General features: G+C 41.1%; 1 protein-coding gene across 2 annotated transcripts; it reads right to left on the bottom strand.

The window, feature by feature from the left end:
* Window positions 1–2336: 2336 nt before the first annotated feature.
* Window positions 2337–23064, bottom strand: DYNLT2B (dynein light chain Tctex-type 2B). 2 transcript variants are annotated; one of them, XM_036444005.2, is made up of 5 exons: window positions 22832–23013; window positions 19574–19707; window positions 16471–16540; window positions 5367–5430; window positions 2337–2484 (listed from the first exon to the last, which is right to left on the bottom strand). In XM_036444005.2, the coding sequence occupies exons 1-5, from the start codon at window positions 22954–22956 to the stop codon at window positions 2437–2439; spliced, it is 441 nt and encodes a 146-aa protein (XP_036299898.1). In that variant the 5' UTR covers window positions 22957–23013; the 3' UTR covers window positions 2337–2436. The 2 variants fall into 2 exon arrangements, with proteins under 2 accessions (XP_036299898.1, XP_036299899.1); XM_036444006.2 differs by lacking the exon at window positions 5367–5430 and having other exon boundaries at window positions 22832–23064.
* Window positions 23065–23937: the final 873 nt, after the last annotated feature.

The raw sequence follows: 23937 nt of genomic DNA, 5'->3' as shown, positions 1-23937 counted from the left end.
AGCTGGGCTGTAAGGCAGAGCCCCGGGGAAGCAGTGAAAGGAGGTCCCGGTGGTGTGCACACTGCGCGCAGAGAAGTGACAGTCGGCTGTGCCGCGGGATTGCCCTGGGGGGAAGGAGACGGGCTCCAGACTGCTCTGAACGCCACCTCCAACCCCACTTCCAACTGAACTGAACCCCAATACCGGGCTCATTGGGGGAGAGCAGAGACTGTTTGGCAGCAGGCGAAAATCGAGGGCACCTTTCTCTCAGAGGCGCTTTGCGGCGAGTACTGAAGGACCCGCATAGGGCGGGGCTGACGGAAGCCAAGGCTATAGGCTCCATCCTGAAACCCCGCCCCATCTGTAGCTGAGAAATGCGACAACGAAATAGATCACAAATGAAAGAAATGGAGGACAAAAAGCGACTGAATATAGAGTTCAAATCTACGCTTATAAGATTTTTCAAGAATTTCCTAGAAAAGATCGATAAGACCTATGAGGATATGAAAAGAGATCAACTAGAATTAATAAGGAATCAACAAGAAATGATAAGGGATCAACAAGAAATGATAAGGGATCAACAAGAAATAAAGAATACATTGTCTGAAATAAAAAATATTATACAGAGTCCTAAAAACAGAATGGAAGATCGCAAGAATAAAGTCAAAGATTTGGAACATAAAGAGCCAGAAGACACTCCTCCACAGAAGCTAGAAGGCAAGAGAATCCAGAAAATTGAAGATAATGTAAGAAACCTCTGGGACAACTTCAAGCAAATCAACATCAGAATTATGGGGGTCCCAGAAGATGAGAGAGAGCAAGATATCGAAAACATACTGAAAGAAATAGTGACAGAAAACTTCCCCCACCTGGTGAAAGAATTAGACTTACAAGTCCAGGAAGCGCACAGAACTCCAAACAAAAGGAATCCAAAGAGGACCACACCAAGACAAATCATAATTAAAATTCCAAGAGCAAAAGACAAAGAGAAAATATTAAAAGCAGCAAGAGCAAAGCAGGTAGTTACCTATAAAGGAGCACCTATACGATTGTCAGCTGACTTCTCAACAGAAACCATGCAGGCCAGACGGGAATGGCAAGAAATATTCAAGGTGATGAATAGTAAGAACCTACAGCCAAAGATAATCTATCCAGCAAAGCTATCACTCAGAATCAAAGGTCAGATAATGAGCTTCACCAATAAAAAAAAAAGCTAAAGGAGTTCAACACCAAACCAGAATTATATGAATTGCTAAAGGGGGTTCTTTTAGAAGAGAAAGTAAATAAAGATAAAAATTATGAACAGCAAATACATAAATCAACAAGTGAATCTAAAAACCAAGGAAATTAAAAAAAAATCTGATGAACAATATTAACTGTTGAATATAATAGAATCAGAGGTATGGAAGGGGAGTGAACTGACGATTCTTGGGGAAAAGGGGAGAGAGGGATGTGAGAAGAGACTGAACGTAAACTGTGCACCTATGGATGAGGACAATGGGGAGTGGGGAAAGGGTGGGAACCTGGTGGAGGTGGAGGTGGAGGAGAGCAATGGTGGTGGTGGGGGGGGGGAGGAACATTTGTAATAATATGAACAATAAAAACTTATTAAAAAAAAAAAAAAGAAAATCAGAATGCAAATAAAATGACAAAAATTACATGTGACTTGAGTAGTGAAAAATCCGGTTACAAAACTATGATTTTTTTTTAATAAACACCAAATTTAAAAAAAAAAAAAAAAAAAAAAAAAAACACTAGTAGAAAATATACCATGCCAGAACCGGTTTGGCTCAGTGGACAGAGCGTCGGCCTACGGACTGAAGGGTCCCAGGTTCGATTCCCATCAAGGGCATGTACTTTGATTGCAGGCACATCCCCGGTGAGGGGTGTGCAGGAGGCAACTGGTCGATGTTTCTCATCAATGTTTCTGACTCTCTATCCCTCTCCCTTCCTCTCTGTAAAAAAATTAATAAAATATATTTTAAAAAGAAAATGTACCAAATATTAATAGTTATGTAGAACAATTTAATTATGGATTTTCCCCTACGTTTTTCTCTACTTTACAAATGGAGTTAGAACACAACAAAATCAAAACATTAACTAAGTCCTAAAACTCAACAGACGCCGAAACTGGTTTGGCTCAGTGGATAGAGCGTCAGCCTGCGGACTGAAGGGTCCCAGGTTCGATTCTGGTCAAGGGCATGTACCTTGGTTGCAACACATCCCCAGTGGGGAGGGTGCAGGAGGCAGCTGATCGATGATTCTCTCTTATCGATGTTTCTAACTCTCTATCCCTCTCTTCCTCTCTGTAAAAAATCAATAAAACATATTTTTAAAAAAACAACAAACAGACTCAGTTGCCAAACTGCCAAGTTATTTTTATTTTGTCAAAATATTTAACAATATAAAAAAGTTCATATTTCTTCATAGTCATACCTTTTCCCAGCTTTCAAATTTTCAATAGTAGAAACAGCCGAATGCTGCTGCAACACAGAATAAACTGTCCTACAGAACAAACAGAAAACACACACAAATTCAGAATGTTAGGATGAGTAAAGATTTTCTGAATGCAGAAATAAAATTAAAAAGAATGAACTTTATGTAATACACATTCATAAAATAAGTATTCCCATTTTTTTCTGACTTATCAAAGAAATAATATATAAAACTTATAATTTCTTGGAGTAAATATATTACCCATCTCAAATAACTATTATAGTATCATACATAATAAAAATAACAACTCTGTGTCAAATTCTGGATAAAGGTAAATGGCCTCTAGATGTTTGTTCTTAATTTAGAAAATTCATTTTTCCATCTTTTTGCTCAGAATCCTAAAATGCTTTTCAGATCCCAGTTAAACTTTTAAAGACACTTTTTAGGTATTTTTTATAGGAACTCCACCTGTCTCAGCAACTCCTGGCCTACCATCCTCACCTCCAGCCTGGCAGTGATGAGAAAAAAATCTGCTCAAGAACCTGATTATTAACCAAAAGCCAAATTCTTTGGTTAGCCAAGTTCTCGGGCTCCCTATGTAGGCTGACTGTGAGCTGAGTGCTATCTGAGGTGAGGGACCTGTTTTTGTTCTTGTTCTAATTTTCAATCCCTTATGCACTGATACTTTTGTAAAATATAATGAAAATAACTAGCAAAACAAAATGAAAAAAGAAATACACAAATACAGCCTAAAAATTTTATTATTAGATATAATGAACATAAAATCGTCAAATTCTTACAAGAGTTTCCAAACCATTACACTCAGTTTATATACTTATCTTGTCGAGGACCTGTGCCACAGGTTCATGGCCCTGGTCTGTGGCTCTGTTTGACTGGCTGCTCTACAGTGTCGCCAAGTTCTCCGGCAGGACTGAGCCAGGCTATCCACGCTGCGGGGCAATTACCCACTCAGAAGCATATGCTTTTCTCTCCTCTCACTTCCTCATCCTCTACTGGTGCTTCCAGGGATCTTCTCCCAAACAATAAAGTACTTTAAACTCTGAAAATGATACCTAAACACTCAACCAACTGAACTAAAGGTACACACAGTACACTAACTCAGCAACCTAAACCAGGCTCTCAAAAATGATTTTTAGCTGAAACCAGTTTGGCTCAATGGATAGAGCGTCGGCCTGCGGACTGAAAGGTCCCAGGTTCAATTCAGGTCAAGGTCATGTACCTTGGTTGCGGGCACATCCCCAGTTGGGAGGAGGGAGGGTGCAAGAGGCAGCTGATCGATGATTCTCTCTCATCAATATTTCTAACTCTCTATCCCTCTCTCTTCTTCTCTGTAAAAAATCAATAAAATATATTTTAAAATGATTTTTAGACACCGCACCCTCCAACCCTGTGTTCTAAAATCTGATCCTGGGAATATTGATAACTAAAGTTTTATACTACATATTTGTTAATTTGAATATTGTCTGGCCCCCACTGTTTATAAGCTCTCTATAGGCAATAACCATGCCTGTCTTATTCACCCTTTTATTCCTAGCACCTCCAGTACAGAGATTGGCACATAATAGAAGTTCAGAATAACCTTTTGGATGAATGAATTACATTGAATAGCAACTTGGGGAAATATAAATGTTTAACTCCAAAAAGCAGGAAAAATCATCACCTTAACTTGAAATCTTCCCCCAGAGAGCTGATAATTAAAGATTTACATAATACTTCCCATTGTTCAGCCCTTGATCCCTATGGTAGTTGAGCATATGAAACTTTGGTAGGATCATAGAGTTTTAGAGCTAAAAGTTACCTTAAGATCTACTACTACTTAAGCAGCTTCCAAATCTGGCAGTAAGCATAACCATGTGAGAACCTTTATTGATTTTAAAGATTTTTTTAATCCTCACCTGAGGCCATGCTTATTAAGTTGAGAAAGAGAGAGAGAGAGAGAGAGAGAGAGAGAGACAGAGAGACAGAGAGACACAGAGACACAGAGAGAGAGAGAGAGAGAGAGGGACACGCAATGTAAGAAAGAAACAATGATCCATTGCTTCCTGAATGCGCCTCAACCAGAGATCGAACCAACTGAGCTACCTGGCCAGGAAAACGTGGGAAATTTTTAAAATTCATATTCACTGATCCAACCCCAAGCTTATGTGATTAGAATATAGTTGAGAAAGCCCCTAGCATCTGTATGTTAAACAAGTTCCTTAAATAATTTTTAGGCAAGCCACAGCCAGCCCTTGGGAAAATCTAGAATAGTTTCCTAATGTTACTGATACAATCAGATAAAAGTCCAATGACTTACCTAAAGTCATTCAATTAGAAGTTACAGAGCTGGAAATGGAACCTCTCTCCTAATTCACTCAACCCAGTTTCTGTTCTACGCTACTGTACTTAATTCTGACCCTACTATTTCACAACCTGGGAGCATTTGGACAGAGGAAGCAAGTACTAAACATTAAAATTTATAAAGCATTCCTGCCAATAACTTCCCAATGTTTAAATGAAAACTCTTTTGAAAAATTCCTCTTTATTTTTGGCTAGTTTTGAGAAATAGCTTTAAGATAAAGTAACTGTTTTTGATTAATGAAAGAAAAAAATCACCTTTGCTCATGGAATCCCTGACATCCAAACTTCTTTGCAGCTTAGCAAAGTGCTATTTGACTATTAGCACTAAACAATATGCAAATTCAAGCTTGTGAAGAGTTATGTCATCTGCACACATATAAGTCTCCTTGCCTTTAAGCAGCACACTAGGTTTCTGCTTTATGTTTAGTAACACACACAAAAGAAAGGACAGTAAAGACATCCCATCCAGAGAAGTCTGAGACAAATGTCTAAAACTAAAGTGTGCTCACATCTCAATAAATGGTAAGTAATTTCCTCTGGAATGCCCCCATGTCCTTTGAAAGAAAGGAAAGGTTCCCAAACAGACTTACATTCATAAAAACATCTTGAGTGTAGTTGTCAGTGTCAGCATCCCAGAAACAGCGGGCAGCCATGCTAAAAAGTGAAAGATTGGAGAATTACCAACAACATAACAGGACCTGAAACATGGATCTGCCAGCAGCAAACATTTTCCTTGATACATCCTTTTAGATCAGTGCTTCCAAACAGAAAAACCTATTTGTACAGCGGAGTATGCCAGGTAAACTCAAGGGCCTGACTCACAGATAAGGTTGCTGGCAGCTGGAGGTGACCAATCAACCAATCGATGTGTCTCTCTCACATCAGTGTCTCTCTGCCTCTCCCCTTCCCTTCCACTCTCTCTAAAGACCAATGGAGAAAATATCCTCGGATGAGGATTAATAACAACAACAAAAATCTGAAATATCTGGGTCATACCAAAACCCCCGAACTATAGAAAAAAGAATGCTGTCTATATTTATATACGTAAAGTTGTGTCAATAGGGTTTAGAAATAATATGATGGAACAGTTTCTAGCAACTCAGTACGCCCTCCCAGATCAATCAGGAAAACTGGATAAAATAAATCGGAGTTGCTGAAGCAAACAGGACTGGGGGAGCCAAAATTCCACAGAGGTGAACCGCCAAGAGGTAAACGGATATTCTGCACTGGAGTTCTCCCCGGGGTGTTTGCTAACTCTGGGCACACAGCTAGAGGCTGAGGTATGGGTTTTGTCCAGGTACGGGAAAAATAAACCATCTGGACTAGAGAGGGAAAATAAACCAGCTGGACTAGAGAGATAAAATTGCAGGGCCAGAGAGATAAAACTGGAGACTTGAAGGACCAAGATCCCTGTAAAAAAGGAGAGAGAGAACTCAGCTTTAACATTACAGGGTAGGTTCCCCCTCACATTTGCTAAATTCTGAAACTGTGTAAGTATAACTTAAAAAACTAAGAGTGCTGGGAACAATAATATCCTCTCACTAAAATATATCTATGACCTAACTCCCAGAACCTAGGGATATGTTACAGTACATGGCAAAAAGGGTTTACACGTATATGATTAAGCTAAGGATCTTGGATGGGGACAGTAACATGGATTACCCAGGTGTGCTCAGTGTAATCACAGGTCCTTATAAGAGAAAGAGGGAGGCAGGTGGGTCAGAGCCAGAGAGATATTTGAAGATGGTATGCTGCTGGTTTTGCAGAGGGAGGAGAGGTTTGTGAGGTAAGGAATGCAGGCAGCCTCTATACGCTGGAATAGGCAAGGGAATGGATTCTCTGCTGGAGCCTCCAGAGGGAATACAGCCATGCCAACCCTTTTATTTTAGCTCAGCGGAACCCATTTTGATTTATGTTCTCCAGAACTGTAAAATAATATATGTACTGTTTTAAGACACCAGGTTTGTCATTTGTTCAGCAGCAATAGGAAGCCAATGCATCAAGGGGAAAGGCTCTAAAACGAAGAGTAGTTTTGTGCTGAGAAAACAAGGACTAAAAGTCAGTCCTTGCTGGAGTGGGGCTCTTGGTTGAGAAACCTGGAGAGCTACATGCAAGAAAGAAGGGTGCTTAATTCTCACAATATCCTTGTGAAGGGGCGTTATTGTACAAGTTTCACAGATGAGAAAACAAACCCGAAAAAGTTAGAGAACCACCCAATGGACAAGCCCTGCCCTGAATAATGGTTGCAAGGACTGAATAGGATGACATTGCTAAGGGCTTACTCCAGTGCAAGTCACAGAGAAGACAGTGGTAATAACAGCAGGACAGCAATAGTAGCAGAAGATGTAACAGCCGTGACACCCTTGTCCTGTTGAGGTTGCTTGACGATCACAATGAATGTCAATGATGAGGCCATTTACACAGTTTGCAGGACCCAGTGCAAAATGAAATTGGGTCTGGCCAGAGGCAGGGAAGTAAAAAAAAATTTAAATTAAGTAGTGGAGGAGGGGTGGGGGAGAGGAGAGGAGGAGGCGGAACCAAAGATAGAGAAAGCTTTATCAAAACTACAACAAAATCTCAACTCAGCTCAGTACCTGACTGGATTAAGGTAAGCAGGCCATACTCTACCTGAATCAAAAAGGAAATGTAAACCCTCTTTAAAAGAAAACAGTATTATGCAGGCGTCCTCAAACTTTTTAAAGTGGGGGCCAGATCACGGTCCCTCAGAGAGCTGGAGGGCCGGACTATATGAACTACTAATTCCTACTGTAACACCTCGGCTGCGCTCACTGCCCAAAAAACCTGGCGGGCCGGATCAGACTCCTCTGTGGGCCACATGTGGCCCGCGGGCCGTAGTTTGAAGACGCCTGACTAGAGATTCTACAAGCTGTTTTTTAACACAATGCCCAGGATTCAAACTAGCATGCCAAAGGACAGAGCCATGAACAATTATCAAGAAAAAAAAAAATCAATGGAAACAGATTCACACCTGATCTAGGTATTAGAGTTAGCAGAAAATGACTAACATAACTTATATGACTAAAATGTAAAAAGGGAGGAGAGAAGAAGGATAGAGAACATAGGTTAAAGATAAAGAATTTCACCAAAAACTAGAATGTATGAAATATTTAAATGGAAATTCTGGGGCTGAAAAATATAATAACTGAAATTAAGAATTCAGTAGGTGGCTTGAATAGATACAACAGAAAAGAAGATTAGTCAACTGAAAGACAGGTCAATAGAAAAATATCCAGCCTTGCCCTAACCGGTTTGGCTCAGTGGATAGAGCATATTGGCCTTTGGACTGAAGGGTCCTGGTCAAGGGCATGTACCTTGGTGGCGAGCACATTCCCAGTAGGAGGTGTGCAGGAGGCAGCTGATAGATGTCTCTCTCTCATCGATGTTTCTAACTCTCTATCCCTCACCCTACCTCTCTGTAAAAAAATCAATAAAATATATATTTTTTTAAAAAAAGAAAGAAAAATATCCAGCCCTAGCTGGTTTGGTTCAGTGGATAGAGTGTTAGCCTGTGGAACAAAGGGTATCGGTTTTCATTCCAGTTAAGGGCATATGCCCGGGGTTGCGGACTCGATCCCCGAGGGATGGGGAGAGGGAAGGAGGTGCAGGAAGCTGCTGATCAATGATTCTCTCTCATCATTGATGTTTCTATCTCCTTCTCCCTTCCTTTCTGAAATTTACTTTTTTTAATTATTTTTTTTTAAAAGAAAAATATCCAAACTGAAGCACAGAGAGCAAAAACAAAAATTTAGTCAAGAGCACAAGAGATGTGGAATATAGTAACAAATCTAAATACATGTAATTGGAGTCTGAAAGGGAGAGCAGAGTCCAGGTGGTGTTGCTCAGTGGTTGAACCCGCGAACCAGGAGGTCGCCAGTTCAATTCCTAGTTAGGACACATGCCCAGGTTGCAGGCTGGATCCCCAGTAGGGGGTATGTCGGAGGCAGCCAATCAATGATTCTCTCTCATCATTGATGTTTCCATCCTTCTCTCCATTTCCCTTCTTCTCTCTGAAATCAATAAAAACAATTTAGGGGGGGGGGGGGGGGGAAGAAGACAAGCAGAGCAAATAGAACACAAGCACTAGTAGAACAGAAGCACTAGTTTAAAAGATAATGGCCACACCCGGCACCCAGATTTTAGTTTCTAATGCCGTTCTCCAATAAAATGGACCAGGGCTCCTTGGAGAAGTGGCTGATTCTAGGCTGGAGAGGGAATGAATAAATATATAGTAGCACACAGTGCAAGTAAGGAAGGAAGTGCTCCAAAAAATCACAATGGTAGAGTATGCCAAAGGGACACAGGAGTCAACTGCAAGAGCTCAAATGGCCAAAGCTGGAACACTTTCAGTAACAAAATTAAGTAATGCTGAATTGTAATCCACAATATAAAAATCCACGAGTACATACTGAAATAAGTAAATGACTGAATAAAGGAATAAAAGAAAAAGAGACAAACCTATGCTGAAATTTCCAAATAATTTATTTATGAGCTATTCTGCTCTCAAGGAGGTAGAGGATAACTCCCTGCTCCTAAGTGTGGGCTTCACATGGTGATTCTGTATAGTGTGAAAGGGGAAGAAAGAGTAATTTTACAGGGGAAAACCTAACAAACATTACCTGAGGCACATGAGCATATTAATGGGAATAAATCATGTTGATAATATGTACCCTGATATGATATGTTATGATGAGAAAAGCACTTTACCTCTGATCTTTCTCCCAAGAACCTATTATAAGCAGACTAATCATGAGCAGGCAAATCCCAGTTGAGGGAATTTCTACATAATACACAACCAGGAGTTCTCAAAACTGTCAAGGTCATCAAAACCAAGGAGAGTCTGAGTAATTGTCACAGCCAAGAGGAGCCTAAAGAGACATGAAATGTGATATCCTAGAGAAGATTCTAGAACAGAAAAAGGACTAGGTAAAAACTAAAGAAATGTGAATTAAGTATGAACTCTAGTTAATAATAATGCATCAATATTGGTTCATTAGTTGTGACAAATGTATCATTAACATCCTACTATAAAAATATAGGATGTTAATGATAGAGGAAACTAGCTGTGGAGTATCTGTACTATTAGGTCTAGTAATAATGTCGTTTTCTAATACTTTTTTAAATCGAATTTATTTGAACAATACAACAAAATTTAATCAACAATATAGTTGCCATTGTTTTCTACTACTTGTGCCCAACGCTCAGGAAGCATTTTAATCCCTCTGTTGTAAAATTCTTGTGATTTTGATGCAAAAAATTCGGTCAATGCATTTTTGAGGCATTCTTCATTATTAAATTTTTTCCAAGAAGAAAGTTTTGCAAAGAACGAAACAAATGGTAATCGGAAGGGGCAATATCAGGAGAATATGCAGGTTGAGGGAGAACTTCCCATTCCAACTGGCGCAGTTTTTCAGCAGTGATTCTTGCAGTATGCGGTCGTGCGTTATCGTGGTGAAGAATGACGCCCTTCCGATTAATCAGCGCGGGTTCTTTTTCTCTTAAAGCTTGGGCTAACCTTTCCAATTGGGCACTATACACTGCACTTGTAATGGTTTGGTTAGATGGTAAAAGTTCGTAATGAAGAATTCCTTTAAAATTCCTTTAAAAACACACAACATCACTTTTTTCGCATGCAAGTCAGGTTTTGGCGTGGGCTGCGGAGCCTCATTTTTGTCCAACCACTGAGGCCGCCTTTTCAAATTAACATACAGCACCCATTCTTCATCTCCGGTAACAATTTGCTCTAAAAACGGCAAATGGTTTTGACGAGAGAGGAGAGAACTGCAAATTGTGACTCTTTGATTACGGTTGTTGTCGGTCAACTCATGAGGAACCCATTTTCCAAACTTTTGGACTTTGCCAAGTGCACGCAATTGATTGGAAATTGTTTTTTTGTGAACAATTTAAAGTTGTCGCAAGCTCTTGTTGGGTAATTTGAGGATTTTGCACCAAAAGAGCTTGAAGAGCTTCTTGATCAAAATTGGACACACGGCCTCGACCACTCTTGTCATCTAACGAAAAATTTCCCTCGCGAAATTTCTCAAACCAACGCTGGCATTTTCTGGCGCTATCTGCATCTTGACCAAGAGCACTACAGATGTTTTTTGCAGCCTCACTTGCTTTTCTTCCTAATTGGAACTCGTAAAGCATGCAGTGCCGAATATGCTCTTCATCCGCCATCTTCTTAGCCCTAGTTTTGCAACAAAAACCAAACCAAACACAAACTTTTTCAAGCAAAACTTGTTAATTGCACTTCACACGTTCTGTAGATACCACGTGTTTGAAGGTTATGTCAATACAAGTCAACGCCAAGCAAGATTTTAAACCAATGTTTTAAAACGACATTAATTATTACTAGACCCGATATTTCTCCAGCATTTCTACAAATCTGAAACAATCCTAAATAAGAAGTTTATTTAAAAAAAAAAAAAAAAAAGGTTTACTTTTAAAAAGATAACGTCTAACTGTTCCATAAAAAGACCGTATAGGCAAAATGGCCCCAAAGGGGCAGAGACCAAATAACGAGACAGAAAAGTTCAGTTTATGTGTTAACAGGTTTAATAGAGAATTTACAGGAAACACTTGTCTTGACTGGCTGCAAAACAGTCAAAACTTCATCTTTCCCCTTAAGACCCCCATCTTTCATCTCCACTCAGAGACAGACCTACATGTTCCAAAAGACAAAGAAGCCAGACACCAGCAGACCCTGGTGCTGGAGTGAACTAAGAGACAGGCAACTTCTGGAGCTTCTTGTGCAGAGGAAGAAGTAATGGCAGCTCTGTGACTAGCTAGAAACCTCTGGACACATTCCAGAGTCCACCCAGGAGAAGGGGAAGAGAAGTCAAAGGTCCGGAATCATTCACTCAGAAACTAAGCAGGTGGATTCACCTCAAGATGGAGTCCGCTCTGTCCACACACTGAGAATTTACCCAAGCTTATACAAACAAGATTCAATGGCCCACCGATTCCATGGGCTCTGAGAACCCCACACTGAATGAATAAGAAGAAAATCATATACAGCAGAGTTTAAAAAAAAAAAAAAAAAAGCAATGAGGAAAACATTCTAATGTGGCTAGAAAGAAAAAAGACAAAGGAACAGTAAGACTTACAGCTGACTTCTCAACAGAAACAAGGGACACTGGAAGACAGCGTAATTATATCTTTAAAGTGCTGCAAATGGAAGGGCACGTACATTTCCTTCTATTCTTTCAATAAGGAATGTTAATGCATTACTGAGCCATCTTCTACCATGTAAAGGAGAATACAGCTTAGCAACAATACAGGAGAGCCCATGTCCTTGACACTGGCGAGGTACCACTCCATGCTTGGTCTATTACCTGGTGTAGTATGTTTTGAGAAGAGAGAGATGCCTTCTGTTTTATTTAAAAAGGAATAAAAAGAATCCAGAGTTAACTTGAAGAAACTACTAACTGCAAAAGATGGGACAATTTAGAGATCAATAAGGATAACCACAATGGATTTAAACACATAAAATATATTTAAAACCATGGGTTCATAGATTTAAAAAAAGAGAGAGAGAGAACTCATTGTTAAGCTCTGGAAGATGCTAGGGAACCAATTCATTATTCTGAATATTATTAAAAGTATCTTCCCACTGAAAGTGGTTTGGCTCAGTGGATGGAGCATCGATCTGCAGACTGAAGGGTCCCAGGTCCAATTCCGGTCAAGGGCATGTACATTGGTTGCGGGCACATCCCTGGTGTGCGGGAGGCAGCTGGTTGATGTTTCTCTCTCATCGACGTTTCTAGTTCTCTAACTCTCTCCATTCATCTCTGTGGAAAATCAATAAAATTTATTTTAAAAAAATAAATAAATAAAAATAAAATAAAATTATCCTCCCTTTCCTGTACAAGCTATACCTCATTGTAATGAAACGGTTGAAAGAAAAGTCATTCTTAATAGAATTCCAGCAAATAAGTAAAGAACAATGGTAGAATTAGAAGGTCACTATTTTGTAACCTCTGATGAATCTAGGATAGCTGCTAAAACTATTAATGGTGAAGCTGATAGGGAACTTTACAATAGATGGATCTGACAGTATCTGAACTCCATGATCAATCTTAACAAAAAACAGACAACCAGACATTTTCTGCCTCCTGATGAGATGCAATAGGATGCATACTAAATACCTATGTAATATTCTTGCCCAAAACTCAAATCTCCAACTGATTAAGACTATATCTAACTACTTATTTACAAGAAAAGAGGAGATATAAGACATAGTAAATAATACCAGAAAATAACACAATCAGAAAATGACAGAATATAGGGAGGGGATGTGTGGGAGGGAGGGAGGGGGGAAAAATCAATAAAATATGTAAAAAAAAAAAAAAAAATTAAAATAAAAAAATAAAAAATAAAAAAAATAAAAACCTGAAAGAAAAAAAAAGAAAATGACAGAATATAGATAGGATACTCTACAAGACAAACACAATTTCTTAAACAAATAAACAGTAAGATTAAAAAAAAGACAGCAAGAGCAAAAAGAAGGAGAGAAGTTATGTATTAAGAGAAATTTAAGAGATAATCAACCAAATATAATGTGTGGACTTTGCCTGGATTCTAATTTGAACCAACTGTAAAATCCTACATAATAAAAGGGTAATATGCAAATCAACCGAACAGCAGAAAGACTGATAGCTATGATGTGCACTGACCACCAGGGGGCAGATGCTCAACACAGGAGCTGCCCCAGCTCTGCAGGACTTGATAGCCAGATCGCAGACTTGATCACCAGATCAGAGCCTGCTGGCCAACCTCTTGGTCCCTTCCCCTCCCCCTGCCCACCCACTCCCCCCTCCCCCTCCTGGCCGGCAGGCTCCAATTTGGGCGATTGGAGAACCAGGGCCAGGTGATAGAGGGGGCCGGTGCCGGCTTCCAGCAGCCAGGGGAAATAGCCCTGGTTGCAGGCCAGGACAAGGGTCTGTGCCCATGCACAAATTTTGTGTGCCAGGCCTTTAGTATATAAATACACACACACACGCACACACACACACACACACACACACACACATATATATATATATGAAACAACTGGGGATATCTGAATGCTAATTGGATATTTTATAATATTAAGGACTAACAATACTTAGATGTGATATTTTATTGTATTAAAAGGGTCCTTATAGTTTAGACATATATACTGCTGTGTTTACAGATGAAATGGTATGACAACTGGGATTTGCTTCAAAATAAGCTAGAGGGGGCAGTAGATATATAAATGAAACAACATAGGTATGTGTTAACCTTTCAAGCCAAGTAATAGATCCATGGGAGTTCCTCAGTCCCTACACTTGCACATGTTTTAAATTTTAGACAATAACATTTTTAGAACTCCGGCAAGGGGGCAGGAAGGCCTTGTATGTCATGCTTTAGAGTTTGGCCTGATCACATTTTACCAAGTCAATTTAAAGGAATTTATACCTGACAAGATTTGAAATAAACTCTGTATAGAGCCTGTGGAGAGAAAGTAAGGTGTACTCCTGGGAGATTGGTCTGGTACGCAAAATGAATTGTGGAGGAGGGAGATCAAAGTCCAGGAGTGCTGATAAGGGGCTGCTGCTAAGTATTTCTGGCATCCAGATTACAGTGAGTGCAATGGGAGAGAGTACTGGCTACATAAGATAAAAGTAGACCTTGAGTCAGTAGGACCTTGGTAATACTGTGAGAGACAGAGAAGTTAAAGTGACAGGCTGATTTAAGGAGAGGAAGGGAAAGAAATTAGGAACTCGTTAACATGTTAAATCTGGGGTGACAGAATAGGAAAGTATTTCTGAGCCTCTCTGTGGTCAGAAAATCTACTGCAGCCTTTTGAACAAATGGTAGAGAACACCATGATGAAGAGTGCTGTGCTAGGATCAGAAGTTTGAATTCTATTAGTGACCCTGACAGCAGGCATATCTATAATTGCGAGCAAGTCATGCTGAATCTCATAAGTATCATCATAAAATAGGGGAACTAGACACTAGAAAGTATCTGTAGTGCCTTTCAAATTTAACATTCTATAGTGAATATGCTCAGTGATATTATTTACAAGTGTATTTTTAAATTCATTCAACATATATTTTAGCATTGTCTTACAAAACTAGAGGCCCAGTGCACAAAAATTCCTGCACTGGGGGGGTTTGGAGGGGATTCAGCCTGCGCCCTTTCATAGTCCGGGACCCCTCAGGGGATGTCCACTTGCCACCTAATTAATTCCCCATTCTCCGGGGAATCAGGCCTAAGCTGGCAGTCAGACATCCCTCTGGCAGCCCTCGAGCCCTCAGGAGATGTCCAACTTAAGGGGAGCGGGCCTAAGCCACAGTTGGACATCCTTAGTGCTGCTGAGGAGGGAGAGGCTCTTGCCACCATCGCTGCGCTCACAGCCATCAGCCCATGTGGCTGAATGGAGCTCCCTCTTGCGTTGACCATCTGCCCCCTGGTGGTCAGTGCACATCATAGTGACCAGTCGTTCCCAGTTGTTCGGCCATTAGGATCAATTTGTATACAGTATTACCCTTTTGTTATATAGGATACTATATTGGGCACTGTTTACAAATGGAAACAAGAGTTTAACTCTTATGCATAGGAAAAGACAAGAAATACATATTTGAAATCACCAATACAGGAATGACAGTTTGAGGTCATGAGAATGAATGAGCTCATTGAGAAAGCATATTGAAGAGCAGAAGAATAAGAACTGAGCCTTGAAGAAAGCTGGTAGCTGGGGATAGAGGGAATAAAGAGGACCCAGTGAAGAAAAGAGAATAATCAGAAAAAAAGGAGAGAAACAAGTTATACAAGTGATATCAAGGCCAAAAAAACCAGAGTGAATTTTAAGAAACAAAAGCCCAGGCAAACACAAGAGCTAAGAAAGAACTTTTAGATTTGCTAATAAGAAGGTCTCAGACAATTTTAAAGAAATTTATTTTGGATAATGGTAGGACCAAAAATTGAGAAATAAGAAATATGGAAGAAACAAATATACATAGTCCCATACTTTCTTTGGGAACATCTATATATATATAAGCTAAGTGGCCAGAACAATAGAAACAACCAGTTGCTATGACGCTCACTGAAGCCGGCCAACTGGCCCGATGGGGGCGGGCCAACCTCCCGCAGCCCTTCCCCCACCCCTGGCCGGCCAGCCCCAATAGGTCCATATTGGGGTGGGCTGGCTGGAACCCACCTGTGCATCCTACCGGGCCTCTACTATATACATAAATCCTAAAACACTTATCAGTCTCAGATACTATGAAAAGTGAATTACCCAATGGAGCTCACCAACTGTCAACCTCACTGTTCAGAACCAGGATCTCTTGGGTTCACAGTTGCATTTGTTATATTGTCCTTTACTCCCACTTGCAAAACACAATCATACTGAATCGTAAAGAGGATGAATACCTCATAAGAAACACATAAGAATAAAATCAAGAAGGAAAAACAATGCCCTAGCTGTTTTGGCTCAGTGGATAGAGCATTGGCCTGTGGACTGAAGGATCCCAGGTTCAATTCCAGTCAAGGGCACATGCCTGGGTTGTGGGCTCGGCCCAAGGTGCAGGAGGCAGCCAATCAATGATTCCTTCTCATCATTGATGTTTCTATCTCTCTCTTCCTCTATAATAGAAATTAAAATATTTTTTTAAAAAAAAGAAAGAAAAACCAATTACTCACAATACTCCTTCACCTCTTTGTTCTCCAATAACTACTTGCACCACCATTTTATACCGATCAAATCCCATGGCTAGAAAGGAGAAAAAAAAAAAAAAGAAAAAAAAAGATGTTATCTGTAAGCAAATATATGGTAAAATTACTTAATGAGAGCAAATTTGCCTGGAAAATAACATAATCATTCAGTCTACAAACACTGAGTATGACGATTAGCTTGGGAGTCAGGAACAAATCCTATCTATAAGCTTAGTATGTATGTAACCTTATACAAGCAAAATCCTGAAAATTCTCACTAACAACAAATCTGGAGAGAAGAAAACTAAATGGATATGTTTATCTTCCCTGCTTTCTGACCAGGAAATAGTGGAAAGAGTAACAACAGTAACAACAACAAAAATGTGAAATGGGCAAAGTTGAAACAGAGCTCTCTTTAATGAAAATAAAAGCTTCAGGATTGCCAAAACCGGTTTGGCTCAGTGGTAGAGCGTTGGTCTGCGGACTGAAAGGTCCCAGGTTCGATTCCGGTTAAGGGAATGTACTTGAGTTGCGGGCACATCCCCAGTAGGGGGTGTACAAGAGGCAGCTGGTCGATGTTTCTCTCTCATCGACGTTTCTAGCTCTCTATCCCTCTCCCTTTCTCTCTGTAAAAAAAATCAATAAAATATTTAAAAAAAAAAAAAAAAAAAAAAAAAGCTTCAGGATTATATAGTAAACTAGAGGCCCAGTGCATGAAAATCGTGCACTGGAGGTGGAGAGGTCCCTCTCAGCCCAGCATGCACCCTCTCGCAATCCGGGAGCCCTCGTGGGGGGGTGTCCAACTGGGGAGCGGGCCTAAGCCATCAGTCAGACGTCCTTAGCGCTCTGCAGAGGCGAGAGAGCTCCCACCACCACTGCTGCAGTGAGCCCAGCTTCTGGCTGAGTGGTGCTCCCACTGTGGGAGGGCACTGATCAGCAGGGGGAAGCATCTGTCCCCTGGTGGTCAGTATGCATGATAGCAGTTCAGTCAATTTGCATATTAGCCTTTTGTTATATAGGATTAGGGTAGCAATCTGGACACAACAGGTACCCTTCCATGTGGGGCATGAACCATAATTAAAGATATTTAATAAAATCTCAGAAGATAGAGCCCAAGTTATTTTTAAAAAAAACACTGCACATAGGCTCTGGTGAGGTACCTCAGTTGGTTGGAGCATGGTCCCATGTATCAAAAAAGTTGCAGGTTCAATCCCAGGTTGAGGAGTGTACAGGAGGCAACCCATTGATGTTTCTTTCTCTCCAACCAGGCAAAGGAGCATGTATTTTTAACAATAATTTTAACAATGAATTTTCATTAAAATTTAAAGAAAATGCTAACATACTAACAATTAATGTGGGTGATGAAAATACATAGAATATTTTCTTTATAGTTTTCTATATTTTTTCATTTCTAAAAAATGAAGACATTAAAAAATTAAGACACCAAAATATTAAATAGTATTTACCTTTAGGTAATTAAAATTTATATACTTAAAAAAAATTGTCTATACAGTAGTCCCCGCTTATCTGCAGTTTTTCTTCCCTCCATTTCAATTTCCTTGTCAATCGCAGTAGAAAATATCAAATGGAAAATTCCAGAAATACATCACTTATAAGTTTGAAATTGTGGACTGAATAGCACGATGAAATCACACACTGACCCATTCTGTCCCACCCAGGCCTGGAATCATTCCTTTGTCTATATACTGTACTCAACACCCATCCTTTAGTCACTTAGCAGCCGTCTCAGTTATCAGATCCACTGTATAGGTATTGCAGTGCTTGTGTTCAAGTAACATATTTTACTTAAATAATGGCCCCAAAGCACAAGAGTAGTGATGCTGCAATTCAGATATGCCAAAGAGAAGCCGTAAAGTGCTTCCTTTAAATGAAAAGGTGAGTGCACCACAGAAAGATTTTTTTGGGAGAAAGATACCACATAACTTTCTATTCACATAACTTTCATTATAATATATTGTTATAAACATTCTGTTTTTTTCCATGTCCTTCTTTTATTATTCTGTAAAAGATAACAAAATATACAGAACAAAGTTTTCCCTTTTTAACTAATATAACCATTTTCTTTTATGTTATTGTTGTTAATCTTATAGTGCCTAATTTATAAGTTAAACTTTATCACAAGTATATATGTACAGGAAAAAACATGGTATAGGTTCGGGACTATCATTGATTTCAAGCATCCACAGAGGATCTTAGAACATATCCCCACAAATAAGGGCAGACTACTGTATTGTCCAAGTTAATTATAATGAAAATGTATACTTATTACAAAGGTATTTCTTCTTTAAAAAAGTGATATTCAAAAAATAATAATAATAAAAAATAAAAAGGATAGCTAGAGAGGGCTTTCCAGATGGTATAAACATTTTTTTATTTTTTTTAATATATTTTTATTGAAAAATAAATAAATAAAATACATTTTTACTGGTTTCAGAGAAAAAGGAAAAAGGAGAGAGAGGAGATAGAAACATCAATGATGAGAGAGAATCATTGATAGGCTGCCTCCTGCACATCCCACACTGGGGGATCACAAACTGGCCATGTGCCCTGACCCAGAAACAAAATATGACCTCCTAGTTCATAGGTCAACTCTCAACCACTGACCAACACTTGCCAGGGTCAGACGGTATAACATTATTAATAAGAAAGAAACATTAAAAAAAAAATCAACAACACACAAACGGTTAGGTAAAGCAAAAGATTTGCTCTGCACATGTAGTTTGACAGCAGTAGAGGGTTGAGTAGGCTGAGGAATCGATATCTTGGTGGGACAATCAACCAAGAATTACTAGTATTGGGGAAAGGACCCTATATTTTCTGCATATTTGGATTTACTGAATAGTGATTCCATACAATGTCTTATTTCACATCTTTACTCTTTCCCATCACCTTTAAAAACCACATGAGTAAAAGCTACCATATAGTTGAGGAGAAAATTTAAATTAAAGAAAAATGTGTCTTTAATAGAATCCATAGCTTATGTCCCTTGTTTAAAGATGGGGAAGGAGACAAAGGGATAAAACTGAATGTTTTAAGGGAACATGTCATTTCTAATGACGACCATTCTTACTTTTTAACTTATCTTTAATCGTTTCTGACAGGCGCTTTGTGAGCGAAGGTGTTTCCTCCGGAGAGTACTCGGCGGTCGCCAGCTCCTCCTTGAGCACCGCATGGATGCATTCTTTAACCACAGAGGGTCTGAACCTGAGGGAGACAGTCAGACATCCCATTGGTCACTCCAAACCCTACTTCCCTTCCCGGCTCAGCTTCCTCTAGCTCTCCGTCACTGGAACCATTTCATCCTTTTCTATATTGTTTATTATAGAAGTAACAAAAACAAATAAAGAAAATAAGTCGTATCTCTCCCCTGAACTCCAGACCACATCTTCCATAACAACACACAAACGGTTAGGTAAAGTTGAGTTGCTCCTGCATATTCCATCTGGATATGCAGGAGCAACTCAACTTTAAACATCCAACACTGAGCTTCCAACGGTCTCCTTCCCCCAAAACCAGGTCCTGCTGCCGTCACCTCCATTCTTCCAGTTGCTGAAGCCACAGCATTTGGTGTCAGTCTTGTTGCCTTTTTCTCTCACAGCCCATATCCCATTAATAGGCAAATCTTATCAGTTCTACCTTCAAAATAACCTAAAATTCATTCTCACCAAATGACTGCCACCGCCTTGCTCCAAGCTGCCATTACTTCTTGCCTGGACTACAAGGACCTCCTAACAAGTCTCTCTGTGCCTGCCTTTGTCCCCCAATCCTGTTCTCAACATAGCAATTGGACTGGTCCTGTTAAACTATGTGCCAAACCATGGCACTCCTCCATGCCAAACACCCCACATAGTTCCGACATCGGAGAAAAAGTGATATCCTAATTGTGACTTGCAAGGTCCCATAAGATCTACCCTTCCAAACTCTCTGACCTTGTTTCCTACTCCTTTCCTCCTAGTTCTCTCCACTGGCCTTCACCGTGTTCTTTAGCCACACCGGGCATGCAAACTTCGGAGCTACTGTACTGCCTGGACTTTAATTCCTCCTTTTATGCATAGCTAACTCCCTCACTTCTTTCAAGTCTTTACTCAAAAGTCACTTTTCTGCCCAGCTGGCATGGCTCAGTGGTTGAACGTTGACCTATGAACCAGGAGGTCAAGGGTCAATTCCTGGTCAGGGGACATGTCCTGGTTGTGAGCTTGATCCCCAGCGGGGGGCATGTAGGAAGCAACTGATCAAGGATTCTCTCTCATCATTGATGTTTCTATCTCCCCCTTCCTCTCTGAAACCAATAAAAAAAATATTTTTTTGAAAGTCATTTTTCCTAGTTACCCTAAAACTTCAAACCACCCTTTTACTATATCAATTTATACCTCCCTTCCTGGTATTTATTACTATCTGATACCCTATGTGGTTCATTTATTTATCTTATTTTTGTCCTTTTACCTAGATAGACTATAAGTTCCATGAGGGGAGAGCAGCACCCAGCACACAGTAGACAATAATTTTTTTAAAGAAATGGATTATTGAAGAAAGGGAGACAAAAGGAAAAAAAAAAATCTTCCCTAATTCCACCACCCTAACAATGCCATTAGCATTTTATTTGTATTTATCATTCTATATAATACAACCCTATTATGCTAAGTGCCTGACAGTCCATTCGACTGTTCAACCAGCCGCTATGACACACACTGACCACCGGGGGGCAGACACTCTGACTAGTAGTTTAACTTGCTGCTGGGGTCTGGCCAATTGGAACTGGATATGTCCTGGAGTCCTCCCTCTATCCCTCCACCGCCCCATCATGCACCAGTAGTGTCCCTCAGCCTGGCCTGCGCCCTCTCTCAATCTGGGACATGCAATCTGGGACCACTCGGGGGATGCCCAATCCCCACAGGCCAGGCCAAAGAATCCCACAGGTGCATGGTACCGGGCCTCCAGAATATTATAACACTAAGTTCCTTTTCTGGGCTTGATCGTCTATGGCTGATTTGTCTCTCATGTGCCAAGTCACTAGGATGTTTTGTTATGTGGCTTAATAATTGGTAGTACTAATGACCCCTATTACATTTTAACAGTATTTTCTTTGGTCTTCTGCCTGCTTACTCTCGCAGATGAACTTTGGAATCATTGACAAATTTACAGGATTTGATCTGTTCAAAATGTGGTCTCCCTATTAACAAACGTACTCTATCTGGCTCATCTCCTAAGCCTTTTCCATTCTCAGTAAATGTTGAAAGTCTTCAAACAAGTCAGAAATAATTTCATAGGATTATTCTTAGATATATTTTTTGTGAATCCTGTTCTGCACTGTTTTACAGCAGAAACCCTGGTAAATGTCATTCTATGCCTTTAGAATACTTCACAAAAACAACTAAACATCTTTTTTTTTTTTAATATCCATTCTACCCACCGTTTATCATATTATAACCAAAGTTCCTGGCTCCCAATGTTTGCCAAGCATTTGATTCAGCACTCTGATTTTAAGCAACAGAGAAAGAGCTTGGGAAATCTTTCACTTTAATTTTTTTCCCCACCCTGTGAAAATAAAGTTAGGATGTGTCCTACAGGCCTAGCAGAATAGCAGACTGTCCTCTGCACCAGACTGTATGCCTTGGGCCTCCTCCACACACACACATTCAGGTCCCCTGCCCTGCAGAGAAGTAAGCTATTCTGGCACGCGTATGCACACGGTAGACTTCAAAATTCGGCTGAATGACATTCGACGCGAGCCGCTTGTTTCCTGCTCTCCCCTCTTTTCCATCCATCTCCTTTTCCTGCGTTCACGTCCTGGGGCTCCAAGATTCTAGAGTAAGGTGACCAGATCATCCAGGTGTTGGCTGGACTTTGGATTTGGATTTCTAACAAATTTCTAAAATTTGGATTTCTAACAAATTTTTCCTGAGTCCCGATTTTTAGTTGGTCCGAAGGTTGTGGGTTATTGTTAAGCTGATTAACAAAAAAGTCCAGATTTTTGAAAGATTGGAAACATTGGAAAGATTCTTTCCAAAAATCGGGACTTTTTTAAAACGCCGCGGGACGCGGGAAAAATTGTTAGGAAATCAGGACTGTCCCGCCAACACCTAGACGATCTGGTCACCTTCCTCTATCAACCACGCCCACTGTGCTGCAGAGCTCTAACACTGCAACCGCAGGCCGGGTCCTCTGCTGCCCCCTGCAGCTGAAGCCAAGAACAACAGCCCCCAGCTCCTCCCTCTCCAGCCCCGCCAACCCCGCCCCCTCTCCCCGGATCCTTCCCGGCTCCCAGCGCGCCCAGCTGCCCGGCCCCGCAGGCCCCGGGCCGCCCCGCCGCGGCGCGGCCTGTACCCGCCTTTGCTGGAACACGGGCCGCAGGATGTAGGTGTTCTCGGGCTTCCCAGAGATCTTGTCAGTGTCCAGCGTCCCGTCCGTCACGGACATGGACATGGACAAGGACGCGCCCCTCCCCGAAGCCATGGCCGGGACTCCTGGGCCCGCCGGCTGTCGCGATGAGGAAGGAACTGCTGCCCGCGGCGCGGAGCCGCGCAACGGTCGCCACGGCAACAGGCCCGCCCCCGGCGGCGGCGTGCGGAGGCTGCGCGCGCACACTCCGCCGAGCGGCTCGCCCTCCGAGCAGCCGCGCGGCCGGGCAGAGCGGGTGGGGATCGCGGGACGGCAATTTCGGCCCACATTGATGTCGTTCTGCCTTGGTTTGCAGGATGTTTTGTGGCGCCTTATCTCTTATGAACCGCCTCACCGTCTTAAGAAATTGACACGTGCAGGAGGCAGCTGGTCAATGATTCTCTCTCATTGGTGATGTTTCTACCGTATCTCTCTCCCTCTCCCTTCTCTGAAATCAATAAAAATATCTTTAAAATAAATTGACATGAAACCTGAGACCCACAGAGGTCCAAAGATACACACCTAGTGAGCATTAGACCCCCCTCCCCCCCCCCCCCAAAGCCTTCAAATCTGACCTACGGGTCAAATCCCATGTTGCTGCCCGTGTGGCTCAGTGGTTTGAGTCTCGACCTAAAGAGCCAGCAGGTCTCCGTGGAGCTCCCAGGCAGGGCACTGAAAGGGTGAAAGAGAATAAACTGGGGCAGAGACAAACGTGTTGTGCTTAGCAGAGATCTTGCAGAAAGCTTGCAGCCTTGAGCACAGCACAGCTCAGATAAACCAGGAGACACTTGGCATGGGAGAAACCAAGGACCGGCCGAACCCTTAGGTCAGCAGAGCTGCTTTCAGCCTGCAAAAATTAATAAAAACCTCTTTCCCTGCTCTCTTTGCAGATGCCTTTCTCAGCCTCAGCCCACCTGTACCCAGGTGATCAAGAATAAAGTCTCTTTTGATACATTATGGCCTCATATCATAGGTGGACAACCCCAGCCCACTCTGAACCTTTCAGGCAGAACCGGAGTTGCAGCCTTGGTCCCCAGTAGGGACGACAGTGCAGGA

Source organism: Pipistrellus kuhlii, unplaced genomic scaffold, assembly GCF_014108245.1.
Source record: "Pipistrellus kuhlii isolate mPipKuh1 unplaced genomic scaffold, mPipKuh1.p scaffold_m20_p_2, whole genome shotgun sequence".
In the NCBI taxonomy this organism is placed as follows: domain Eukaryota; kingdom Metazoa; phylum Chordata; class Mammalia; order Chiroptera; family Vespertilionidae; genus Pipistrellus; species Pipistrellus kuhlii.
The sequence above is the reverse complement of the archived record's forward strand: the minus strand, read 5'-3'. Positions and strand labels throughout refer to the sequence as shown.